Below are 26,399 nucleotides of genomic sequence, written 5' to 3' on the forward strand. Positions count from 1 at the left end.
CTGGAAAAATCTGTTGGTATGTGATCAAGACACCAGTGAGAGGATGGGAGATCACTAAGAAAAAAATAGTCTTGCATTGCTTTCAGGCTTGTGCAACATTTTTGCTGGGAAACTGTTGCTCTGTTTTATGTCCCAATAGTTCTTGCGTAAAGGGATTGTCCCATGCCTTATTTTAGAGGCAGTCTGTGTAGTTCATATAAAAGCAGCACAGTTATAAATTAAGCTGCTGCAGGAATAAAAGTGAATGTTCATCATTCTGAGAATATCAGTTTCCATTTATAGTACTACCTGTATATTTTCCCAGGCCAGTGTAGCCTGAAAAGCTCTGGAACTTCATGCCATCAGAACTGAAGTGTGCATACATGTGAATGAAACAGAAATACTTGTTTTCTGAAAAATAGAAATCTTGCACTGAATCATTTTATAAATGATTTATAATAAATGTTCTTAAAATATGAGATGTGATGTTAAATAAGATTCTTTGAAGGGCTGCTGAAGACTTTGGCAATGTTAGAACTTTCCTGGCCGAATGAGTGAGGCTGCTGCTTGCTGAGAGGAACTGAACAGAGCAAAGGATCTACTTAGCAAAGATTTAAAAAACTGCCCCAAATCCAGTTTTCTGCAGCGATTATACGGGACCTTTTTTTGTTTTTGTTTTGTTTGAAAATAAGAAACTGTAAACACAACCATTTCCAATAAGACTCAATATACTGGTGCGCTGACTGAAGTGCCAGTCCTGATTCTCCCATCCTGCCCCATCCCGCCCTGTCCCTTTCTTTAAAAAAGGCTGTGACAAATTCTCATTTCTTACAAGTTGAAGCACAGGTAACAAACAGATAGAAAAGATCAGATGCTGGAGTGGATGAGGTTCTTTTTGGAAGGTCCATTGGTTTTGCTTTCTTTCCAGAGGGCCCCTTGGAAATACCTGAGTTGCAGGGGATGTTCCTCCATTTGTTAAAATCTTGTGCTGGAAGCAACTCTCTATGCTGGGATGAGAGCAGTATTACTTCTTTGCCCCTTCTCTCCACCCAAGTAAACAAGAACCAATGCTGATATCTAAGAAGAGGCTCATCATGTGTCCAAAATCTCCCTGGTGGGGGATGGCTCATGAGGAAGGCCTTGTGTATTGTGGAGGGTCTGGTTGTGGGGCATTGAGTTCTGCTGGAGCTCAAGTGCAATGGCATTTTGTGGGAACTCCTTCACTTGCTTCTTATATTCTAGGAATGTGCAGATCTTGGTAGCAATGGCAATTATATTCTTGCCAATGAAGATTGTAGAGACTCTGCTGTCTTGAAACAGGACCATATTAATGGCTCGGATGAATATGGTAACCATGTTTATGGTCACCAGACTCAGGACAGGGTAGAGCATCATTTTCTGGGGAGCAATATGCTCTCCTTGCATGCTAATCTCACTCAAAGAAACACAGGGCAGGATCAGGAGCAATATGTAGCAATAGAAGAACATGAGTCCTTCTGCCCAGATTGGCAGACCAGTCTTCTGTGGTTCCCACAGGTTGGCTTGAATATCTAAGATATCCAATAAGTCCAAGGCCACCCAGAAGAGACGCCCTCGCAAATCCTCTTTCTTCCGGAAGGTACGTATATATTCCATGCTGTCCAAGGCTACTAGCACTAGGTACAATCCTGGCACACAAATAGAGAGAAGCAAGGTCAGTGCCTTTCTAGCCACCGTCTCCAGATTTCTCTTATCAGCCTTATAGTTCTGGAATATAAAATACAGTTTGATTTCCAGCACAAAGATATAGAGGAACCAAAGAATCATAGCATAGCCCCGTTTGGCTGTCTTCACCTCAGCCCCCACCCAGACGGCCACATAGCGCAGCACAATCAAAAAGCAGATGTCTCCTACCAGAACTATGATGCAGACACCAATTTTACGAGGCCCTTGGTTCTGCTCTACCAGATAAGCATCCATGAATGCCATGCTGGTCATAATAACAATGGTAGTAAGACACACATGGTGCTTATCTGGAGGTGGAAGCACCATGATGAGATGATGGAATTACCCACCCTTTTCTTCCCACTTTGTGGTATTGCTCCAAGGGCCAGCCTTACATTTATCACGGGTGAAATCTATTGAAAGTGTTGGCAGTGAAACTTAATTATAAAAGAAATTCCAGTAAGGCAATGACAGATGAACCTGTCATCAAATACTCTCAAGTTCTGATCACTCAAAAGTATAGCAATCATCTGAGTTGTTTGCTGCATATAGATCAAGATTTCCACCAGCAGAAAGATCTTTTGCTGCTCCCCACAGCATTCACCTTCTGACCATGCATGTTGTTAGCATTTCTGATAGTATCTTTGAGAAGACCTTCATTTCAGTTATAATTGTTTAATTTTTCACTATTAATGTCCTTCTTGAAGAATGAGGAAGCCCTCACTGGCTCGTAGATAATCCTCCTTATGGGATTCTTGGCAGCAGCTCATCACGTTTTTCAGCAATTAAAAAAATGATCAGGCATCAACCATAGCAGCATGCTAGAATAGCAGGTCAAAACTTATTGCTCTCCAAAAGCTGAATGATTCAGAGTTTTTCAAAGCTGCAAACAGGAGCGATCATTTCCCAGGGTATCTTTTCCCCTGTAAGTCCCCCTGCTCCTCCATCCATGACTCTATCCGGAGCAGAATCCATGGAGAGTAATACTTGTACTTCCAAGAGAGGCTTCTGATCCAGCATCTCTTTCTTGCTACTATCCATTCTGAGCTGGAAAATAAAAACCCAGAAGAAAAATAAGTAAGGGAAGTTTCAGTCACGCGATTCAAGAAGCTGCCTTTTTCAGCATGGGTATTGAGAGTTAAAGGAAAGTAGCAACTCCTCTGTTTTACAACCTTGTATTACAAAACACCTTAAATACTTTGGGGGAGGGGAGCAAATAACCTGCATTTGGGAAACTGTGCTGGCTTTGCAAATGATACAAAAGAAGCTCTGTCATCAAGGAAATTTAGGCAAAGTTACATTTGCAGCATAACAGTATACTGCTGTTCTGCAATTGCCTTTGATGAGCCTTCTTTTAACTGCTTTTCTAAAATTGTGGTTCTTGCCTTTTGGAGGGAGATACCCAATCTTATATTAAGGTTGATATTTTCTGTTTAAGACAGAGGAAAGGAAATATTATTTATATTATGATATTCTTTTTTTAATTTTTATTTATAACACAACACAATATAACAAACACAAAACACATAATATAAATTCCTTTTTTACAACTGTTTCATAACAGTCATCTTCTAATATTTACATCTTCCCCCATTTCCCCTTATACTGTACTTTTCCTTCTTGTCCCTTTTTCTCTTATTTACATTATAATTCCTAACAATCATGATATTAATTTTGTACATTTTATACCTTATCCTATAAACATTTTACATTTATAATTTCTCCCCTGTTCTTATTGTTCACTATTTCTAATCTTCAGCCAGTTGTACCATTTATTCCATGCTACATACATATCTTCCTTTTCTTTAAGTTCTTTTGTTAATTTGTCCATCTCGGCACACTCTAAGATTTTTTTTATCATTCCTTCCTCTGTTAGTGTATTTTTATTTTTCCAATTTTGTGCAAATGATATTCGTGCAGCCATTATAATATGTAAAATCAAATATTTTATTTCTAGTATATTTTCTAGAAAATATTCCTAATAAAAATGTCTCTGGTTTCCTATCAATCGGTTGATCTGTTATTTTTTCTAGCCATTTCTTGATTTTAGCCCAAAATTTTTCTGCCGCCAGGCAAGGCCACCAAAGATGATATGTTCCGACTTCCGGTTGGCACCGCAGGCATCGTGGATGGTCTCCTTAGACCACCAGCCCCGCGATTTCGTAAAAGCCGCTTTGACAGCGCTAATCGGCTGTCTGGCGGCTGAAAAACCTCTCCATTGGGAGAAGGAGAGGAGAGCCGGTGGGTGTGAGTAGAGCTCTCTGAAAGTCCTCTGGAATAATTCCAGAGGCTTGGAGGGTGAGAGCTCCCCAGTCAGCCCACTAAGAAGCTCCGAATCCAGGACAACTTTGTTTAAACAGAGCCAGACGCCGCGTCCAATCCTGCTGGCAAAAGTGAGTTTGATTGATTATAAGCGCAGGCAGAGCAGAAACAGGAGAACAAGCTTTAAAGTAACAGTGCTTAACTCCGGACTTACATTGTTTCTAATTGAATTTCCTTGAGCTGGAGGCTGAAGATGGCACCTTTGTTATGGGTGTGAAAGTGAAAGTCAGAAACGAAAGTGCTTATTGAGAACTTTGCATTGTGAGAGTGGATTAAAGCTGCTGAGAATTGAGAGTTTGTGGAGAAAAGACTATCTTGCTTGATAAATTAGAGACTATAAATTACAAGCTTTTGAAAATTGTTCAAGGGATTTTGTGGCTTTGAAAGGAAAAAAGATCCTTTTTTTTAAAAAAAAAAAGATGGCTTCTAAACAAGTTAAGCCAGGAGTTGCTAAAGGAGGAGGAGGTTCTCCAATAGTGTCTGTAGTGACACAGAAAGCACAACTTCCGGCTGACTCACAGAGTCAGGAGGTTGCTTTTAATGATCTCAAAGAATTTATGAAAGAAGCCATGAATAACCAAGCTGCAGCTATGAATAACCTAACAGTAATTGTGGAAGGGAAATTAAAGAAATTTGAGGAAGATATAAAGTCAATTAAAGAAGTTGTTGCAGTAAAGCATGATGAAATAAGAAATGATATTGTTTTTGCAGTCTCAGGATTGTCAAAACTTGTTATTCAGGTGGAAGAGAGAGTGGAAGAAATCAATGAGGCCAATTTGAATTTGGAAAACAAAGTAGGAGATATTATGACTAAAACAGAGAAGGTGGATGATGAACTGGTAATGTTACAATATAGATCCATGGAATTTGCCTTGAGATTGAGAGGCCTGAAAGAAAATAGTAAGGAAAATCTAAAGGACATTTGTGCTGAAGCTATTGCAGAGATAATTAAAGAAAGACCAGAAGATGTGGCAAGTCGAATTGATAAAATCCACAGGGTTAACTCCTGGTTGGCAAGACAAAGACAGTTGCCAAGAGATGTGGTGATTTATTTTACAACCAGGAGGATTAGAAACGACATCTTACAAGCTTCTTACATGAATAAGGTTCAAGTGGCTGGGCAAGAAGTGGCGGTTTTGAAAGAGATCCCTCCAAAAATGTTAAGAAGCAGAAAGGATTTTGGCTTTTTGGTAAATGAACTGAGAAATCAACAAGTGCCGTACAGATGGGATGTTCCAACTGGTTTAATAGTGACTTATAGTGGAGAAAGATACCGGTTAAACACAGTTTGGAAGGCAAAAGATTTTTATGTTAATGTTCTAAAGGCTGGATACCCACCCTCATCGGGGGGGGGGGTAGAAAGAAAATGGAGATGCTACAAGAAGAAAAAGATGGAAAGCAGAAACAAATTTATGCTGAAGTTGCAGCTGGAGGAATCACCATGGAAGAAGACCTGGATCTTGGGGGCCTACCCCCAACTCTGGAACCATCTAAGAAGGGAGAGCCAAGAGAACAACGACTGACCCGAGCAACTTATAAACTTCCAGAACAACAATTAAAAATGCAACAACCTCAAGATTTACCTCAAGAAGTTCAAAAAACAGAAGTGGGGGCGGGGGGGGGCTAGGCCAAAAAGTAAGGTGGAGGAGGATGTTCAGCTGATGCTTATGAGGCTTTGAAAGGCTAAAGATGGCAACTAAATTCCTATCTTGGAAGGTTAATGGTACATATACATACTAAAATAATACAATGGGATTATACATCTTTTATATTAATGGGTGACTGGAATGGAGTAATAGATACACAGAAAGATAAAAAAAGTTTATCAAAGATCTCAACATGTGCGAAATTACCTAAATCCTTTTTTGATATGATGGAAGATATAGAACTGAGAGATATTTGGAGAGAACGCAATGAGGAGGAGAGAGACTTTACTTTTTTTTCTGATAGACATCAATCCTTCTCCAGGATTGATTTTATACTAACCACAAATGATTTTATTTCTAGGGTGAAGAAGACCAAGATATGTCCAAGAACTTTAACTGATCATAGTCCGGTTTGGGTAGAATTGGAACAAGAGAGGGGAAAAAGGAGGTCCTGGAGGCTAAATGAAAATTTATTTAGATATGAAGAAAATGTGAATGAGTTTAAAAAACAAATGAAAGAATTTTTTGCTATTAATATGCATAAGGGTACTTCTATGGAAATGGTTTGGGATGCTAGTAAGGCTTATATGAGGGGTACTTTAATACATATGAATAATAAACATAGATTAAAACAACAAAAGAAGTGGAAAGAGATAGAGGAAGAAATAAAAAAGAAAGAACAATTACTTATACTCAATCCAGGAGATAAGAAAATTAAAGAAACAATAAATATACTACGAGAGCAATTTAATATGTTAATGGCTGATCAGGTGGCAACTAGTTTACAATATGCTAAACATAATATATTTTGTAATGCCAATAAACCAGGTAGGTGGTTGGCCTATATGCTGAGGAAAAAACAGAAATCACGAGTCATTGGTAAAATAGAATTTAGAGGTAAGAAAGTACACCAACAAAATATGATCAAAAAGGCTTTTTTAGAATTTTATACAAAGTTATATGCTAGTGACTCAATACAAGGTATAGATATAGATAGATACTTAAAGGAAGAGAATATTCCTGAATTAACGTTAGAACAGAGGGAAGGATTGAATCAGCCAATAACTTCTGAGGAGATTATTGCAGCAATTAAGCAGTTAAAAATAGGGAAAGCTCCGGGAACAGATGGATTAACAGCTGTTTATTATAAGAATTTACAGTCTGAAATGGTAGAACCGCTTAGAGTTTTATTTTGTAAAATTCAATTAGGGGGAGGAGTTCCACCCTCTTGGAGAACAGCTTTTGTTTCACTGATCCCGAAGGAAGATCAAAATTGTACCAAACCTGAAAATTTTAGGCCAATATCACTTTTGAACACTGACTATAAAGTTTTTGCCAAGATATTAGCGAACAGACTAATGCCAGTTATGCAACAAACAATTCATAATGATCAATTAGGTTTTATAAAAGGGAGGCAAATGAAATATAATGTTAGACAAATTATAAATTTATTGGAATATTTGGAAAAAAAACAACCAGGTCCCTGCAGCGTTCATATTTTTGGATGCAGAGAAAGCATTCGATCGATTGAATTGGCAATTTTTGTTTAAGATAATAGAAAAAATGCATTTTGGGGAGTGTTTTATACAATCAATTAGAGCAATATATCAGGAACAAACAGCACAAATAATAGTTAATGGAGGTTTAACAGATGTTTTTAAAATTGAGAAAGGTACAAGACAGGGCTGTCCTTTGTCTCCATTGTTGTTTATTTTATCTTTAGAAGTTTTGTTGAATAAGATACCTGACTCTGATAAAATAAAAGGAATTGCAATTAGACAGCAGGATTATAGATTAAAAGCGTTTGCAGATGACCTGGTTGTTACTTTATCTCAACCTATAGAAGTGGCTCCCTATATGTTGGATATAATAGGTCAATATGGTAAAGTATCTGGATTTAAAGTAAATTTACATAAGACAAAGATGATAATTAAAAATATGTCCATTACTCAAAGAGAAGACTTAGGGAGAATAATAGTTAAAAAGGTTAAGTATCTAGGGGTATATATTGCAGCCTCAAACACGAAATTATTTAAAAACAATTATGAAGTTCTTTGGCAAAAAGTGCAGAAAGAAATGGAAAATTGGAAAAAGCTACAACTATCTCTACTGGGAAGGATAGCAGTAATAAAAATGAATGTATTACCTAGGTTTTTATTTTTGTTTCAAATGATACCAGTGCTTAAGAAAGATGGAAACTTGAGGGAATGGCAGAAAGGGGTTAATACCTTTATTTGGGGTGGGAAGAAACCAAGAGTGAAACTGAAAATTATACAGGATGTACGTAAGAGAGGAGGTCTTAAAATGCCTAATTTAAGATTGTACTATGAAGCAGCTGTTTTATCACAAATTAGCGATTGGTTTAATTTAACTGAAGAGAGAATGTTAAATATAGAAGGTTATGATTTGTTATATGGATGGCATGCTTATCTGTTATATGAAAAAAAAGTGGATAAAGTGTTTAAGGGTCATATACTTAGAAATGCGTTGCTGAGGGTTTGGAAAAAGTATCAATATAAGTTAAACTATAAGATACCCATATGGGCAAATCCTAGACATGCAATAGAAAATATAAGTATAGAACAAAAAACAGAGGTGATTACTTATAAAGAGCTTCTTTTTTTTGGAAAGGGGTAAGCTGCAATTGAAATCTCTAGCTGTATTAAAAGAAGAAGGGATAACTTATACTTGGTTTCAGTATGGTCAGCTTCAAGCTAGATGGAGGGAAGATCAAAAAATTGGTGTCATGCAAAATGAGGAAAATTTGGTGAAATAGATTAGAGATCAAAGTCAGATGCATATTAAAAGGTTGTATAACGGTTTATTGGAAATAGATTCAGAAACGGAATTGGTTAAGCATTGTATGATAAAATGGGCACAAAACTTTCAGGAACCAGTGATGATGGAAACATGGGAAAAGATTTGGGTCAGAAATGTTAAATTTACGCAAGCACAAAATTTGAGAGAGAATTTTTATAAAATGTTTTATTGATGGCTCTTAGATCCTAAAAAATTATCATGTATGTATCCGAACTTGGAAGCTAAATGTTGGAGATGTGAATGTGATGATGCAATTTATTATCATATATGGGGGACCTGTAAGAAAATCAAGGCATTTTGGATAAAAATTTGGTGGGTGTTGCAGAACATTCTGAAAAAAAGGTTGAAATTTACTCCTCAATTGTTTTTACTAGGTATAATGACGGATTGTACAGTATTAGAGACTAAATTGATTTTGAACTTAATATCAACAGCCAGGCTGTTGGTAGCGCAATACTGGAAGAAGATTCTTTGCCTACTATTGAAGAGTGGATACTGAAAGTAACGAATTTAGCAGAAATGGCGAAAATTTCAGCGTATTTGAAGGACTATACACAAGAAAGATACGTATCGGAATGGAGAAGATGGATTGATTATATTCAAAATAAGTATCAGACAAGAAAATATCAAATAGCTTATGAATGAATGTTAAGTATTAGAAGTATTATGTTATCTATAGTGGAGTTAAGGGGTCAGGGGGGGATTTAGTAGTCTGAGGATAGATAGGTTAATTTAGCTTATGATTGTTAACTGAAATACCTTGTATTTTGCTCTGGGAAGTCTGGGGGGGAGGGTGGGGTGAGGGGAGGGAAGGGGTGGGGGAATATTGGGGGGGGGAAATCTTTTTGTAAAACTTTTCAATAAAAAAAAAAGAGCAAAGAGGATAATATGTTCCATAGATCTTGTTGCATTTCCAACATATTGGCGAGCTGTTTGGGAACATCTTAGCAAGCCTTGCCGGTAGGAGGTGCCATCTGTAGAACATCTTCAACTGGTTTTCCTTGAATGCCACAGTTAGTTAATTTTGTATTTATTTGCCACATTTTCTCCCATCTCTCCAGTTCTATATTATAATTAAAATTTTTGGCCCATTTAATCATTGTTTCTTTAATTACCTCGTCTTCCATCTTGTACCGCAGTAAAAATTTATATATCCTACTAATTAATTTCTCCTCTGTCCCTTGTATAATTTTGTCTAGTTCATGTTGCTCATTTTGTATTTCATATAATTTTATATCTTCTCTATGTTTAGACTGAATTTGCGTATATGTCCACCAATCAATTTCAATATTTAAATCCTGTTCTAATTCCTGTTTCGATTTCAAATTTCCTTGTTCTTTTAGTACATTCCTATATTTTATAATCTTATCCATCTCAATTAAATTTGGGTATTTTAATGCTTCCATTGGTGAAATCCAGATTGGTATTTTTGTATAATGCTGTTTTTTTTATTTTTATCCAAATTTGTAATAATGCATTCCTTAATTTGTGTCTTCTGAAATAGCTATGTGTTTTGTGTTTTTCATCTCAAAGGAATGCATGCCATCCTACTTGTAAATTGTGTCCCTCTATTGCTAAGATTCTTTTATCTCTTAATTCTATCCACTCTTTTAGCCAGGTTAGGATAGAAGCTTGGTAATATAATTCCCATCTGATATTCTTTTTTCACTTCTTTCTGTCCATTTAAATCTTCTAACCCCCCAATATAATGTAGTATTAAGAAAAAGGATTTTATTTAGAAAAGAAAAAGGATTTAGGATTTTATTTACATAAGGGAATATTCTTCTAGGGGAGTGGGCAGAAGAATAAAGATATTAAGAATAATTATGGTAATTTTGTAGGAAAGTGGGTGGAGATAGATAGGTTATGGATTGTTTAGTTTAAAGAAAAGGGATATTATGTTTAGATGTGAATGTATGTAATGAAGGGGGGGAAGGAAATGGGTAGTTGAACTGAATAAGTGTTAAATTGGGATTTATTGAATAGTATTAGAGTGGAAGTATGCTTTGAAATGTTATATCGTATGGGGGGTAGTAAAAGGGTAGATTACGAGCGGAAGTTGTTAAATTGGGAGATATAATAATATCATTATGTTAAATCAGGAGTTACTAGATATTGTTATAATAGAATGTCACTTTGAAATGCATATTATAGCATAGTATAAGGGGGGCATGATAATTTTATTAGAAAGAAAGGGTCAGTATATGGAGATGGAGTAAGTGGATAGCAAAGTATGATATAATCTGTTATGAATTTGGGTTTTATTATGAAGAAGTCAAAAGGGAAGGAGGGGGTGAGGGGGGTTAGGGAGGAGGGGGGAAAAAAGGGGGGAAAATTTGTATTTGAAAACCTTTTTCAATAAAAAAAAGAAAAGAAAAAGGGGAAAAATATAGAGTTTGCCTCAAAGGAGATATTAAAAAAATCTCTCATTCCAAAATACAACCAAATCACATTCTGTTGATGTGACTTCACTTAACCACTTCGGCTAGCCCCTTTTAAAATTGATTTTGGGAGACCATATTATATGATCCCATCTTCCGAACACACTAAGCTCCCTGTGAATGTGTTCAACTTAACGTGAAGCAATCACCTCTTTTCTTGCTTTGCCTTATACTTGGGACAAGGAAAATGCTCTTTATCTCTTGACCAGCATTTTAAAGCTGCATTTGTGTAATGCCTCTTCCTCTGTTCTATACCTCAATCCAACATCTGACAATTTTGAAGCTTCAAACTATGTTTTCATCTATTCACAGCACTTTCTCAACTCCTCTCAGGAAACATGTATTTCAGAAGGCAAAATATATTGTATTGGATTCATTGTTCTGGCTCAGGTATGCATTTATAGAACCAAAAAGAACTGGGCCATGACCAGAAAGAATAAGAAAGAAATGCTATGTATTAATAGTTGTTGTCAAGAAAAAATAGTCACAGAAATCCCAGTGAGTGTGTGGCTTTTTTCTCCCCCTCTTCTTCTCCCTTCCCTCATTTCTTTTTTCCTTGGAAACAAAGGAGGTGCAGGAAGGAGGAGTGGGGTTGCCCCAAAAAGTGAAATCCCAAAATTAAAAGAATGGCTTCTCAAATCCTTAAAAAGTTACAATGCTGACCTTGGACCAGCAATTTCTCTTTTTTGGGGGAAAAAACAAGCAACAAACCTGAGTGGGCATCCCTGGCTCTTAATAAAGGCCACATTTAAAAGTGGGGGGGGGAGTCACCTTCTCCCCCAGGAAAGGGAAGGGAGGGGGAAGAGGAAAGGAAGGAAGGAATTGGGAATGAGAGGGAGGGAGGGGGAGGGAGGGAGGGAGGAAGGAAGGAAGGAAGGAAGGAAGGAAGGAAGGAAGGAGATGGGAATTAGGAGATAAAGAGGAAAGCTGGCCACATCCACCCTGGCCATGACCATCCAGCCCCCAAGGTCAACCACAATCCTGATGTGACCCTCAATGAAATTGAGTTTGACACCCCTCCCTAGAATCTCCCAGGATATATTGATTGGGATAAAGGTAGTAAAGGTTTAGTCTGGTAAGAGTCTGTCTAAATATTAAAGCAAATAAAGAACTGAACTTTGACTGGATTGTGTTACATCGTTCTTGAGCTAGGCTTCACAACTGTCAGGTTCTGCCACATAGACAACAGCAATGTAACAAAATAATTTAATAATTCCTGCAGGTCTGGATCCTTAGAGAACTGGCATCTCTAATATTTGAAATATACAATCTCGAGGGACTTCCGGTTGGCGCTGAGGGAATACAGTTGGGGAATTAGCAGGCTCTTCGGAGCCCCGGGGAAATCCCGTCTGCCAAGCCCCCGCTGGTAGGTCGTTGGACCTACCCTGTCTTGTAGGGACAGGGGGATAGAGAGGGACCCTCAGATGGCAGAGAGGAACGGGCAGGTTCCTCGGGGCCGTAGGCTTGCCCTCTGCGCCAGCGGCGGTGGAATGGCGGCCATGGCGGCTGCCTTGAGACCGTGGCAACCGGGATACAAGAATGCGCAGGAGGAGAAGCGGAGAAGTGGAGAGCGGAACCAGGAGTTTGTATGCTGGGTGAGTGGACATCAACCCAGGCAGGAACTACCCACAAATGTTGAATTACAATTAGTCTGCCCCAGTATTAACAGCAGCTGAGAACTATTGGGGCATAAAGACGAAAGACCTGTTGGTGGATAACATAAATTACTGACTTTTTGGAAATGTTTGACTACAGATCTGGATATATTTTTCCTTTACTTTTTGGTGGATAAATGAGATTGGACTATGTTTGGAAGAGAGGAAGGAGGAAATAATTATGCTTTCAAAAGCAAAGGGAAAAGACAAACGGAGATGGATAAATGGTTGCCAGCTGAAAAGGGAAAGTGTAAATTCCAGGCTGCTTGTCACTTGAAAAGAGAAACTTTGTTGCTTGTTATTTAAACTTGACTATTTTGAGGAAAAGACTTAGAGAACTTGACTTAGGATACATAATCTGTTCACTGGAGGACTTATTGAAGATTAGAAAGAAGAAATTAAATGGAACAATGAAAACTGCACAACCACCAATGTGCAACATCCACCGGCACACGATTTATTGAACTTTTCAACCCCCGGTAGGTCAACCATGGATAAATCCAAGAAAAGAAAAGTTTCAGAAGAAAACAGAACATTTAATTCAACTACATATGCCAGTTTTGTGGTCGCTCAAAAAATAATCAGGCACGAGAAGGGTTTTGTGGCTCCCGGTATTTCTTTTCTGTGGGAAATGGATCCAAATGGCTCTTTGAGTGTTTAAGGTTGTAGACCCCTGGACTAGAATGGGACATGATGTGGCCAGTAGGGCGAGGCCAGCTCACAGCCGCCCGCTCGCCATTGTCAATTTGCCTCTGCCAACTCACCAGAACCTTTAACAGATTAACAGAGTTGGAAGAGACCTTGTAGGTCATCTAGTCCAACCCCCCACCCAAGCAGGAGACCCTACACTATTTCTGACAAATGGCAGTCCAATCTCTTTTTGAAAGCCTCCAGTAATGAAGCTCCTTCCGAAGGCAAGCTGTTCCATTGGTTGATTGTTCTGTCAGAAAATTTCTCCTTATTTCTAGGTTGAAGCTCTCCTTGATAAGTTTCAATCAGGGGTGAAATCTTCTTACCTTCCCTACCGGTTTGGAAGTGCACACTCTGCTGTGCCGTGCAATCGTCAGGAGCTTTTTTTTTTATTTTTTAAAAGCATTTTTTACTACCTATTCACCTGAACTGGTAATAAAAAAATGCTTTAAAAAAGTAAAAAAAAAGTTCCAATGATTGCACAGCACAGCTGATTGACAATCCGCGCGATCCTTGGAACCTTTTTTTACTTTTTTAAAGCATTTTTTTACTACCGGTTTGCCCGAACTGGGGCGAACCGGTAGCATTTCACCCCTGAGCTGAAGTACCATAGTGAAATGGCAGTGTGTGGAGTCGAGCACCAGGTCAGAATTTAAGGAAACAGGAAATTCTCCCAGGAGGAACTAACTCGAGGCCTTCACAATAACACTGTTCCAACAGCTCCTTATGGAGCAAAGCTACTTACTGAATAGCAACAGCCCCTGACTCCATCAAAGCAGAGTTGACCTTGATCTGCTTTAGTTTTCTCTCCGATTAATCCTGTCAGATTTAGCAGGCCTTTGGCATATTCAAGCATTCTCTGCATCTCTGCCTTCCTCCTATTTGCAGGCTGGATGGTAGAGGCTCCTGCTGAGTTCCATGCTGCCCATGTCTTAAGCGGCAAGTTAGAGTTGGCTGCTGGTTCTCTCTTCTTGCTGGAGCTTGGCAGCACCAGCTGAGATTTTGGAAAAGGACCTGGCTGTGAGGTCATGAGAACCATTTCTCTGAGAGACCTAATTCAGAAATTACAACAGTATTTAAGGCAGCAAGAACCCCAGCGTATAGTACCGTGATGGCAAACTTATGGCACGCATGCCACAGGTGACACGCGGAGCCATATCAGTAGGCACATGAGCTCACCTCCGGCATGCACCTGCGCACTGGCCAGCTGATTTTCAGGCCTTCTGGGACCACCAGAAGTCAGGAAACACACTGTTTCTGGTCTCCGGAGGGCCTCTGGGGGAGGGAGGCCCATTTTTCACTCTCCCCAGACTCCAGAGCCTTTCTAGGAGCCTCGGGAGGCCAGAAACAGCCCGTTTCCCAACTGGGAAGAGCGAAAAATGTGCCTACCGGGCCCACCGGGCCACTGCGTGCCAAAAGCAGGGGGAGCGCACCGGGGGAGGGGTTGTTGTGCACGCTGTCAGCTTTGGAAGCCATATTAGGCTGGAAGCTTCAATGCTGCCACCTTCTCATGTGTGGGAAAGTAGGAGGGGGGATTAAGGAGAGGGGTTGTTAGTAGACATAATAGCATTCTTCCTGTCGGTCAAGGTCAGGGCGATCCAGAATCTGGAGAAGGAGTGGTCAGGGGGTTGGATCGAGATGGAGCGGATGTTGATTGGAGCATGTGATCGACTGGGGGGAAAGGGGATGGTTTTGGGAGCTTTGACTTACTGAAGGAAAACCCGGGCTTTTCAGATTCGGGTTTTCCCAGATGTGCCAGTTTGCCTATTCTAGTAAAGAGAACTTTGGAAAAATGCTTGCTTCTGCGTCTTTACTTGGAGTTGGGGCTTTTCTGGAACGCTGACACAGCATTCACGGAGGGGCGCATAAAATTATGGATGTGGGCATGTGTGCATGCGACCCCCCCCAGGGCTCCCATTTTTGGCACAAGATGGCAAAAAGGTTAGCCATCATTGGTACAGTATAGTATAGTATAGTATACGTCTTGCTGTGCCCAGGGATAGGGCGTTCTCTGTGGGTGCTCCCACCCTCTGGAATGAATTACCTACCGAGCTCCGGACGGCTCCTAATCTCTGTTCCTTCTGTTGGGACTTGAAGACTTGGCTGTTCAAACAAATACGCAGACTCTGATTCCGGGTTTTATTATTTACTATTAATTAATTATTTGGATTAAAATGGGATTTTATTGTACTTGTTTCTTAACTTGTGTTCACCGCCCTGAGTTCTTCGGGAGAATGGCGGCATATAAATACATGTAATAAATAAATAAATAAATAAATAAATAAATAGTACACCTGAAATGCTTTTATAGCAATAGAGGGAGTCCTTGATTTACAACACTTCATTTAGTGACCATTCAAAGTTACAACAGCACTGAAAAAGTGACATGACTGTTTTTCACACTTATGAATGTTGCAACATCCCAGGGTCATGTAATGAAAATTCAAACGCTTGGTCCATTAATGTTCATGGATAGAATCTTACTTTCCTCTTGCATTCCTCTATTCATATCTTATGTCTATATATTATAGATTATATATTAAGGTATATAATGCAGTGTTAAATGAGGCAAAGATTCCACTATCATGGGCAGAAGCAAATATCACATTGATTCCGAAAGAAAATACTGACTTAACTTTAATTAAAAACTATAGGCCTATCTCGCTGTTGAATACAGATTATAAAATTTTTGTGTCAATAATAGCTGAAAGATTGAATTTCTAAATGAATTTATACATGTGGATCAAAATGGCTTTTTGTTAAAAAGACAAATTAGGAACAATATGAGAATAATATTGATACACTAGAATATTATGAAATACACAGCAAGACGCAAGTGGTATGGATGTTTCTAGATGCCTAAAAAGCCTTTGATAATGTCAAATGGAAGTTTATGCTGCAACAACTAAGATACATGGATTTTGGTGATAAATTTTTAAACATGTTTACGGCAATATATTCCAAACAGCAGGCTAGAGCAATAGTGAATGGAGAAGTGACAAAAAAATTTAAAATCCAGAAAGGCATGAGACAAGGGTGTCCATTATCCACATTATTATTCATATTGACTTTGGAAGTACTAACAAGAATAATAGGAAAAGATACATAGATTAAAGGATTGGAAATCAAAGGAGAAAGTTACAAATTACAAGCTTTTGCGGATTATTTAGTCTTCATACTAGAGGAATCATTACAATCGGGTTTGAGGTTTATGGAGGTACTGGAGGAATATGGAGAAGTAGCCAGATTAAAAGTAAATAATAACTAAATAACTAAAATGATTGCTAAAAATATGACAAATAAACAGAAAGACGATTTGGCCAAGGGAATAAATATACAATTAGTAAAAAAGGTAAAGTATCTAGGGATTTATTTGACGGCAAGATGCACATTGATTAAGGAGGAGAATTATATTAAATTATTATTTCAGATAAAAGCAGACTTGGAGAGATGGGGAAACATCCAACTCTCCTTGATGGGTAGAATAGCAACCATTAAAATGAAAATTCTGCCAAAATTAATCTTTTTATTCCAAAATATATCTATAAAATTAGAGAGAAAATATTTTGATAATTTGAACAAAATTGCATTGAAATTTATATGGCAGGGGAAAAACTCAAGAATTAAACTAAAACTACTTCAGGAGGCCAAAGAAAGAGGAGGGTTTGGATTGCCCGATTGGGAACTATATTACCAAGTGGCAATGATCACCTGGGTCAAAGAATGGATAACCCTAAGAAACAAAAGATTATTAACATTAGAAGATCATGACACACAAGCAGAATGGCATGCATTCCTCTGATATGAAAGACATAAGGCACACCAATACTTCCAAAGGCATCATATATGACAGGCATTATTGGAGATATGGAACAAAATAAAAAAAAACCAGAACTATAGGAAAATACCGATCTGGCTCTCCACCAGGGGTGAAATGCTCCCAGTTCACCCGATCCGGTGGCGATGGCGGTGTGTGGTTCGGAGAACCGGTAGCAAAAATCCCTGCGCCCCCCCCCACCATGCCCAGCTGAGCCGCACGATCATCAGAGGCTTTTTTTTAACTTTTAAAAGCATTTTTTCTACAACTTCTTCCACCGAAAAAATGCTTTTAAAAGAAAAAAAAAGCCTCTGATGATTAAGCGGCTCAGCTGGGATGTCAGATGTAGGCGTATGTATACGTGCAGGAATGTTCCTATCTTGGATGGCAAACCTCAGATAAGAAAGGTTACATGCATGGTAGTAGGTGCCAGGAAATGGCATTAGAAAATAAGACCCTAAATCTGTAGATAAGAGGAACAGGAGAAGAGGAAGTAGGACATATGTTAGACTTTAACTATAGATAAACATTATAAGTGCTTAAGCAAGCAGTAGTAATGGTCAACCAAGGATCTTATGGCTTTAGTTGCTTGAAAGATTTTGTGAACCAATAAGATGCTGACAAGTACACTGTGGCTGAAGGTAGCCAACTATATAATGTCACTCTGTAAAGCAATAAACACCACATATATCCTCAACCTTTCTGTGTGTGGTCATTTGATTACAACAGTCAGAGGCTTTTCAAAGCATTTTTTTAACCACCTCTTCCCCGGAAGAGGTTGCAGAAAAAAATGCTTTAAAAGTCTCTCTGACGATCCCAGCTGAGTTGCCTGATCGTTTTAAAAAATGCTTTGAAAAGTCTCTCTGACCATCAGGCAACTCAGCTGGGATCATCAGAGAGACTTTTAAAGCATTTTTTTCTGCAACCTCTTCAGCGGAAGAGGTAGTTAAAAAAAATGCTTTGAAAAGGCTCTTACGATCCCAGCTGTGTTCCTGATTGGCAGAGGCTTTTCAAAGTATTTTTTTGCATTTGCAGACAAAATGCTTTGAAAAGTTAAAAAAAAAAAGTTGGCCATGCCCACCCAGTCACATTACCCTCCCCACCAAGCCACGCCCACAGAACCGGTAGTAACAAATTTTACATTTCACCCCTGCTCTCCACCCTAGAAGCGGTGGTATATCCAAATCTTATCAACTGGGGAAAAATTGTAATATACAAAGATATATTAGATGAACAGGGGAGATTAAAATCGAGACTGCAGCTAAAAGAACAAGGGTTAGAATTGGAATGGTGGTCATATTTACAAATTCAATCAAATTACATGAAAGATATGGGAACGTGGGGCATTAGCAGAAATTTAACGATATTAGATAAACTTTTATTGGAGACAGAGGAGAAAATGATTAAAGCAATGTATAAATTTTTATTAGGATACAAAATGGAGGAAGAGCGTGTTAAAGAGATGATGGTTGTATGGGCAAAGAACTTTGGATACAATATCGAATTGGAAAAGTGGGAAAAATTGTGGGAAAGAAACAGGAAACTAACTTTGGCCATGTCATATAAAGAGAACCTATATAAAATGTTTTATAGGTGGCACCTACCACAAGCTAGGCTAGCCAAAATGTATAAACATTTGTCACCAAAATGCTGGAAATGTAATCACATACCGGGCACCTATTACCACTTACGGTAGACATGTAGAAAAGCAAAAGAATATTGGCAAAGGATCAAAATGTGGCTAGAAGAAATGACAGGACAGAAAGTGGAATTCAAACCAGAACTATTTCTATTAGGAATTATAAACGAAGGTTTAAGTATAGGGTTAATATATTTAACACTACATATCATAACAGCAGCAAGAAATTTTATGCCCAACAATGGAAGAGTGAAAACATACAGAAGGAATGGGAAATAATAAAGAAAGTACTTGAATGTGCAGAATGTGATAGATGGACGTTAGAACTGAAAAATAAAGAAGAAACAGAATACTATGAGATTTGGAATAAATTTTATCAATGGTTAGATTTAAGGAATGGAAGTCAGAACAGACAAAAACAAGGAAGTATAGATTGAAACAAGATGCAATAATATGTAATGTAGTATATATTTGTAAATATGTAAAAGAAGTTAAGTATGTATATAGAATTAGTAAGTAGTAATGCATATTGAAGAGATAAGAAATGTAGGTGATAGTTTGTATATTTTGTATGGTGGAGATGCTGCCACCATGTCTAACTTTTGTTTTAACAATAAAGGTTTAAAAAAAATTTTTTTTTTAAATTCAAACGCTTGGCATAAGTATGATGGTTGCAGTGTCACAGGGTCATACAATCATCTTTAGTGATCTTCTGACAAGCAAAGTCAACGGGGAAGCCAGATTCACTTATGTTACTAACAACAACTACAGTGATTCACTTAATAACTCTGGCAAGAAAGGTTGTGAAATGGGGCAAAATTCACTTAACAAATGTCTTATTTAGCAACAGAAAGTTTGGGCTCAATTGTGATTTAAGTCGAGGACTATTTGTATCTGAGTTTCCAGAGAGGACAAAAATGTTACAACTACTGTACTCAGTAAGATAAGTTGCTGACAGGCAAAGTTCAAGCATAAATTTGGGAGGGAGGCTAGTATAAACATGTTACATGGGCCCACTTTGGATATCAGTTCTGTACATAATATAGTCATCAAATAAAATGCTACATTTTAAATTCAAATAATATTTAATACATTTCTGCATTTCTGACATTAAAAGTGTTTGGGGAGTTTTCAATAATGGCTCAAATTGAAAGTCTGAATGATGCCCTTTAGTTTTTTTTACATTTAAGTTTGTTTATTTAGCCTGCTGACATTATGATTGGTATTTTGCCAGATGTGACAGTACTATTGTGATAGCCCAAGCAAGTCTTGAAAGAGCAGGTCACACAGGTAAACAAAATCCATCTCTCAGAGCACATATCACTGTTTACTGGATATACATTCAAATACACATATACACAAATCTTCCTTCAAGTATTAGCTTAATAGGTAGAGAAACTCAAAAGTGAACAATGTTTTTCTTGCCAACTTCCATGAAATCTGACAATCTGTTGTACTTCGGGGTGCTTGAATTTAACTATAGCTCTCTGCACAATTTACAACCCCCTACTCAAAATAGAATCCAAAATTGTGTGAACAGTTGTATTTATAGTTAAGATACACCTTTCTTCTTTAAACTTTAAGTTAGCATGGAGGTCAATGAATGACAGGCATGGGACTAAAATGAACACCTATTTTCTATTTAACTGGCATTTTTCCATACTTTCAGATGACCGTCTTGGCTATTTTGCTCTCAAGAAATAATCTGTTCAGTGTGTTGTTTTGTTTCAACATAGCTTTGCAGTATCTTGCTAAAATAGATACATATCCGAAGACATTACTATTGAGCTTCCAATTTCCTCATACCATATTGGACTGGGCTGAATTTCCCCAGTTCCATTGGCAGGGTAAACTATCTTGTTGGAACCATTCAGATCTTTTTCCCCATCAAGAATGTGATCAGAACTGGAATAAGAACTGATCAAGTTATACTCTAGGGAAAAATAATTCAATTCTAAATCAATCTAAAAAGTATTTTATCGATCACTTCTTTCATATCTCATCCTGGTCTATCTATGTCAGACCTGGGCATTGTATAGCCTGGGGGCCACATCCGGCCAGTTAGCTGTCCTTGTCCAGCCTGTAGCATCAGCAGCATCAGGAGAGGGGAGGTCGGCAGGGCGGGGCATCAACAGGCAAGGTAGCCCTCCACAACAGTCCCAGTTTCTCATTTGGCCCTTTAAGAAAATTGCCCACCCCTGATCTATGTGGTCAGTAAGAAATGAAATCCAACTTCATAATCAAAATCACTGTCATACAGTATCTCTATTTTGCTGTTGTCCCTTAAACATTCATTAAAATCTGTCAATTTAGAATGATTAAATGTCTTCTTCAGATACTTTCCGTCAATCCTATAAAACGTAATCTTTCCCATTCTGAACATGATTTTATTCAGCATCATTCGCAAGTACTAATTAGATAAAATATGACAAAGAACAAGACAGAAAAATAATTTCTCAATTAATATTTAACTAATAATTGTGAATCTTAGGGTGTTGAAAGGAAGAAAATTACTGAAATGTATACATGTCCAGAAGATTGAAAAGGGATAAATAAACCCATTTGAGCAGTTTTGGGCTCAGAAAGTAATTACCACATATGCATACTGTATAATAATCAATTTTACATTCAGAAGAAAATAGAGTGATATATTTGCAATCAGCATTGATTTGTTAACAACAAATCATATAAAACCATCCATGGTAATTTCATTTCATGAAGATTTGGAGGAATTATGGAATGCTTAAAAATGTATAAATCTTATCTACAGAAATCCTAATAGTAACTTGAAAGAAATAGCAGCAGTTACTAGATAATGGTTATTCAGACACCTTGCTTTCATGTTTAGGAAGTTCATGAGAGGTTTCATAAACATTGTTGAATAGCTGATGTTGAGTTAAAGAAAAAGGTTTATATTGAACAGCAGTACAGATTTTCAAATGTATGTCGGTGGGAGGTATATCCTGCTTACTGGTTCACACTGAACCAGTAGTTTAACAATTTATTTCACCAGAACTAAGTCAAAGCACTTAGGAAATACAAGCAGCATCAAGAGAGCTATCATTCTCTTTTTTATACTGGAACATTTTCTATTTGGAGGCTTATGGTCTCTGAATGTGCCATTAGTAAAGATAACTAATATGTTATGTTATCCAGACTCTGCAAATGCCTCAGCACATGCTTTGATTATATTATTGCCTCAACATTCAAATGAGTAGAAAATTAAATGGAAGATTTGAACTCTCTTCAGAGCACAGAGAATAGGTATTAGACCCAACTTGCTATATACTTTAATTTGCCGTAAACTTGTACAAAAGAAAGAGCTTTACTTGTTCTTTAAAGAAACCCAGAAGTTGTTTCTCTGCTCTTTGTAAAAATTTAGAAAGGGAGTAACCCCTTCCCCCCACAATCTCTGTGGGGAATATAGCATTCCCCCAATATGGCATTCCCCCCCTTTTTCATGACACAGTAATCCCTGAATTCGGGGTAGAGTTGGGTTGACTGGATGGAGCTAAGCATTTGTTGGCCAGATGCCCTTCCTGACGCCACATGGAATTAGCAAATCTATCTTTCTTTCTTTCTTTCTTTCTTTCTTTCTTTCTTTCTTTCTTTCTTTCTTTCTTTCTCTCTCTCTCTCTCTCTCTCTCTTTTTTTTTCTTTCCCTTCCTTCATTCCTTTCTTTAGGATTGCACTGTCAACCTTCCAAGTGGGAGGTGAGCATTTTCACCACTAGGCCATCATGCTGCTCATTTCCCCAGCTAACTATTCATCTTTAAATGTAAAACTGCTATTTAGCTTGCCTCAGATCAGATCAGGAATGTAAAGGTCCAGTAAGAGTTCCACTCTTTGGTTTTCTCAGAGGAAAAATGATTTATGAATATGGATAGTCTCTCTTGAACCAAGTCTGGTCTATTGAACACATAACTATATTCACACTTGGCAACAATTTGGAAGTGGTTTGCAAATTTCTACTTACCGGTACCTAGCATTATTCAGCTTCCTAGGCTAATCTAGAGTCCTCTTTACTAAAGACTAATTTAATTTGAAATAGTTTGTGTGCCTGTGCATATATATGTGTAACACAAAATTATATATACATAAAGTCTTATTTATTAACAAGCTCTCCACATTTTGCTTCAAAAAAATGTTCTCTCCTGTTCCAGATACAAAAGTCATGTACAGAATAGCAGGTGAATCATGTATTAATACTATCGATAGCACAACATCCTCCTTTTAATCAAGGGAGTGTAGAGTAAGCCTATACTCAGAGGGTTGTATACATTGTATACATTTTTCATCCTCCCAGCATCCCTCTACTGTTCAGTTGCCACTCTGTCTGAACACTGTACATTCCTTTCTAGTCACATTTATGGTATAAAGTAATAGAGATACCTTGATTTATGACTGTAATGGAGCCTGTCCATCGTGGTCATAAGTAGTGATAGTTGTAAAGTGGGTCACCCATGTGCCCGATCCAATTTTATGACCTTTTTGTGGCAGTTGTTAAGAGAATGTTGCAATTGTAAAGCAACCGCCAAAGTTAAGTGAATGCCACAGTTATTAAGCAAATAAATTGTTTTGCACAATTGTTTTACTGAAAACTGGAAGTAAATGCCAGATTTTGGCAAAATCTTCATAAAATGTAGTCACATGACAGTGCAACACTGCAAATGGCTGTAAGTGTTGGCTGGTTGCTGAATGCCCAAAATTCAATCAAGTGACCATGGAGGAGGGGGCCCCAGCTGTCGGAACTTCAGAACCCAGGGGAGGTCCATCATAACATCAAATGGTTGCTGCTCAACTGGTCAACTTGTAGTGGGATTGCCAGCAACAGCGAATGAACAGAGTAATGTTCACATTATGCTTTCTAGAGGGTTTGGCCTGGGTTGATTGCTTCCCTGCCAGCTCCCTTCGTAAAGGGGTCTTCTCAGGCTCACAATATGCAACATATTCTCCTAATTCATATATAATACTAAGTCATAATTTTGATTTGCTTTGAAATTATATTCATTAACATTGAATATAATTAACATTGAACATTGATTAATATTGATTTCATAAGCCTTCTCTCCATTCTTGGAATGGACTTGTCCAACATATTGAGCCACAAATAAACAACCCATATTTCAATGAGGCACTATGCACAAACCATAATTTGAGAAATTGAGTGAGACAAATAGCTGTCCCATACTAGTAGTAACTATTCAATGTTATAACCAAGAGCTTTTTTTTGGTACCTTTTTAAAGTGTGAATACAGGTTCTTACTTTTTCCAAGGCTATCATAACTGAACCATCACTGGAATCATAAGTTGAGGACTACCTGTAGAAGTCATGGTCTCCCAGTTTCTAGCCTGGTGCCTTAACTATTGCACCAAACTGGTTCTCAGACCAAGATTCTATATTAGCTATTTCTATTGTTTAGATATTGTAAAAGATCTGGACTGCAAAAATGTCAAGAGAACAACTGACTATGGAGGGAACTAGTTTTCAATCATTTTCATATGCACAATTAAGAATGAGATTTTAATATAAATAAAAAGGTGACTGAAATAAAACAACATAAGGTGGAATGTACACATTAACAAAGAATGAACATGTGATTGCTAAAAAGAACATTTTTTGTTGAAATCTGAAATGTTAAAATGGGCTAAAAATTTTGGTTATAATATATAGAGGGATCAATGGGAGACAGTGTGGTTTAAAAGGAATGAAATTTACTGTATGTTAGAATTTAAGAGACAATTATTATAAGATAATGTACCATCACCACGTAAATTATCTAAGATGTATAAAGGTATTTTGAATCGATGTTGGAAATATGAAAATCACAAAGCGACATTTTACCATCCATGATGGACTTAGGAAAAAGTGAAAAAAAGATTAGATACAAATACACATGATGATTAATTAATTTTAAAAATATAAATTTAAAAACCAGAGCTAATTCGGATTTATAAAAAAAAGTGGTGGGAATTTCCACATGGAAGTCTTCAATGAGACAGAACACTTGATGTTGACACAATTGCTGTCCAATGATTGAAAGAAAAAAAAGCAAAATAAATATATACTGTATGTGTGGAACATGGTGAAAGTTAGAATTATGAGCATTTATAATAGAGACATGATTACACATATTGTGACATGACTACACAAATGGTGCACTTGCATTAGACGTCAATGGCATGCTAATCATTTGTGCAATGATTTCACGATGCACATAGTGTTATTTTGAATTAATTTGTGGCTTATAACAAATACTTACAGTGGATATAAAAAGTCTCCACACCCATTAAAATATAAGGCTTTTGAGATGTGAAAAAATCAGTCCAAGATAAATCACTTCAGAATTTTTTCTACTTTTAACCTATTTAACATATTAACACATAAGCTGTACAATTCAATTGAAAAATAAGCTGAAATCTTTTAGAGGGAAAATAACAGTAAAAAACATATACAATATTTCCCCGAAAATACGACCTACTTAAAAAGTAAGTCCTAGCTTGATTTTTACACATGCACCCAATATAAGCCCTGCCCCCAAAATAAGCCCTAATTAAGACCCTACTCACTCCAAGGTGCACAGATAAAAATTAAGCTAGGGTGGGGATGGGGGGGGGGTGAAGCTGCCCTATTACTTACCTTCAGATAGTTGCAGCCAAGCCTCACACACCTTGGCATATTTCTTCTGCTTTAGCTGGCAAGCCTTTCCTGAAGGCCTCTGTAGCCAATAACAGAGCTCTGGATCGATCTGGAGCTCTGTTATCGGCTGCAGAGGTCTTCAGGAAATCCTTGTTGGCCTTGCCGGACGAAAAAGTTCCTGAAGGCCTCTGATAGCAAAAAAGAGGCTGGGGGCGATGTGCGCAAATGAAATGAGTCAGTGGATGACATCTCCCCCCAAAATAAGACCTGGTGCCTTTTTTGGTGGCAAAAAATATAAGGCAGGGTCTTATTTTCGGGGAAACATGGGTAATGGTTATACATCTTTAAATTAATACTTTGTTGATGTACCTTTTAATTTTATGACAGCACTTAGTCTTTGGAGGCAGAAGGCTTTCAGCACATTCCACTGCCTTGGGAATCTTTGCCTACACCTCCTTGCACAAGCATTTCACATCTCTCAGACTGTGAGGGATCCTGTGCACAGCTCTCTTAGGGTCACTCCACAGATTTTCATTTAGATTCAGGCTGGGCCATTCAAAATGTTGATCTTCTTCTGGTGAAGCCATTCTTTTGGAGGCATGCTTTTGGGTCATTGTCATAGGTGAAAACCCTCTTCATTATTTCAGCAGATGCCTGAAGGTTTTGTGCTAAAATTGACTGATATCTGGAACTATTCATAATTCTCTCCACTATAGCCCTAGTTTCAGCTGAAGAAAAGCAGACCTGAAGCATAATGGGCTTCCATTATGCCCATTATGTTTGCCACCACCATGCTTCAAATAGGCATAGTATAGTTTTGATGATGTACAGTGTTGTTTTTGCGCTAAACATAATTTTTGGAATCATGGCCAAAAAATTCAACTTTGGTCTCATCAGACCATAACACCTTTTTGAGGTAGGTTTTTGCAAAATGTAGCCAAGCTTGGATGTTTTTCTTGTAATATAGGTAATCCCTGGGTTACAAGTGTTCCCTAAACAAATGTTTGAAGTTACACAATAAGCGCCCCCTAGCGTTTATGAACAAA

General features: G+C 37.7%; 1 protein-coding gene across 1 annotated transcript; it reads right to left on the reverse strand.

The window, feature by feature from the left end:
* Positions 1-1,071: 1,071 nt before the first annotated feature.
* On the reverse strand, positions 1,072-2,010 carry TMEM121 (transmembrane protein 121). The gene has a single exon (XM_070939180.1). It carries the CDS (start codon positions 2,008-2,010, stop codon positions 1,072-1,074), a length of 939 nt encoding a protein of 312 aa, XP_070795281.1.
* Between the last annotated feature and the right edge of the window lie 24,389 nt (positions 2,011-26,399).

The sequence above is a fragment of the Pituophis catenifer genome, unplaced genomic scaffold, assembly GCF_029215685.1.
Source record: "Pituophis catenifer annectens isolate HBS135680 unplaced genomic scaffold, rPitCat1.0.hap2 SCAF_3, whole genome shotgun sequence".
In the NCBI taxonomy this organism is placed as follows: domain Eukaryota; kingdom Metazoa; phylum Chordata; class Lepidosauria; order Squamata; family Colubridae; genus Pituophis; species Pituophis catenifer.

Excerpts from the sequence above, each read along its gene's own strand:
- TMEM121 (XM_070939180.1), bottom strand. The coding sequence starts at position 2,010 with ATGGTGCTTCCACCTCCAGATAAGCACCATGTGTGTCTTACTACCATT.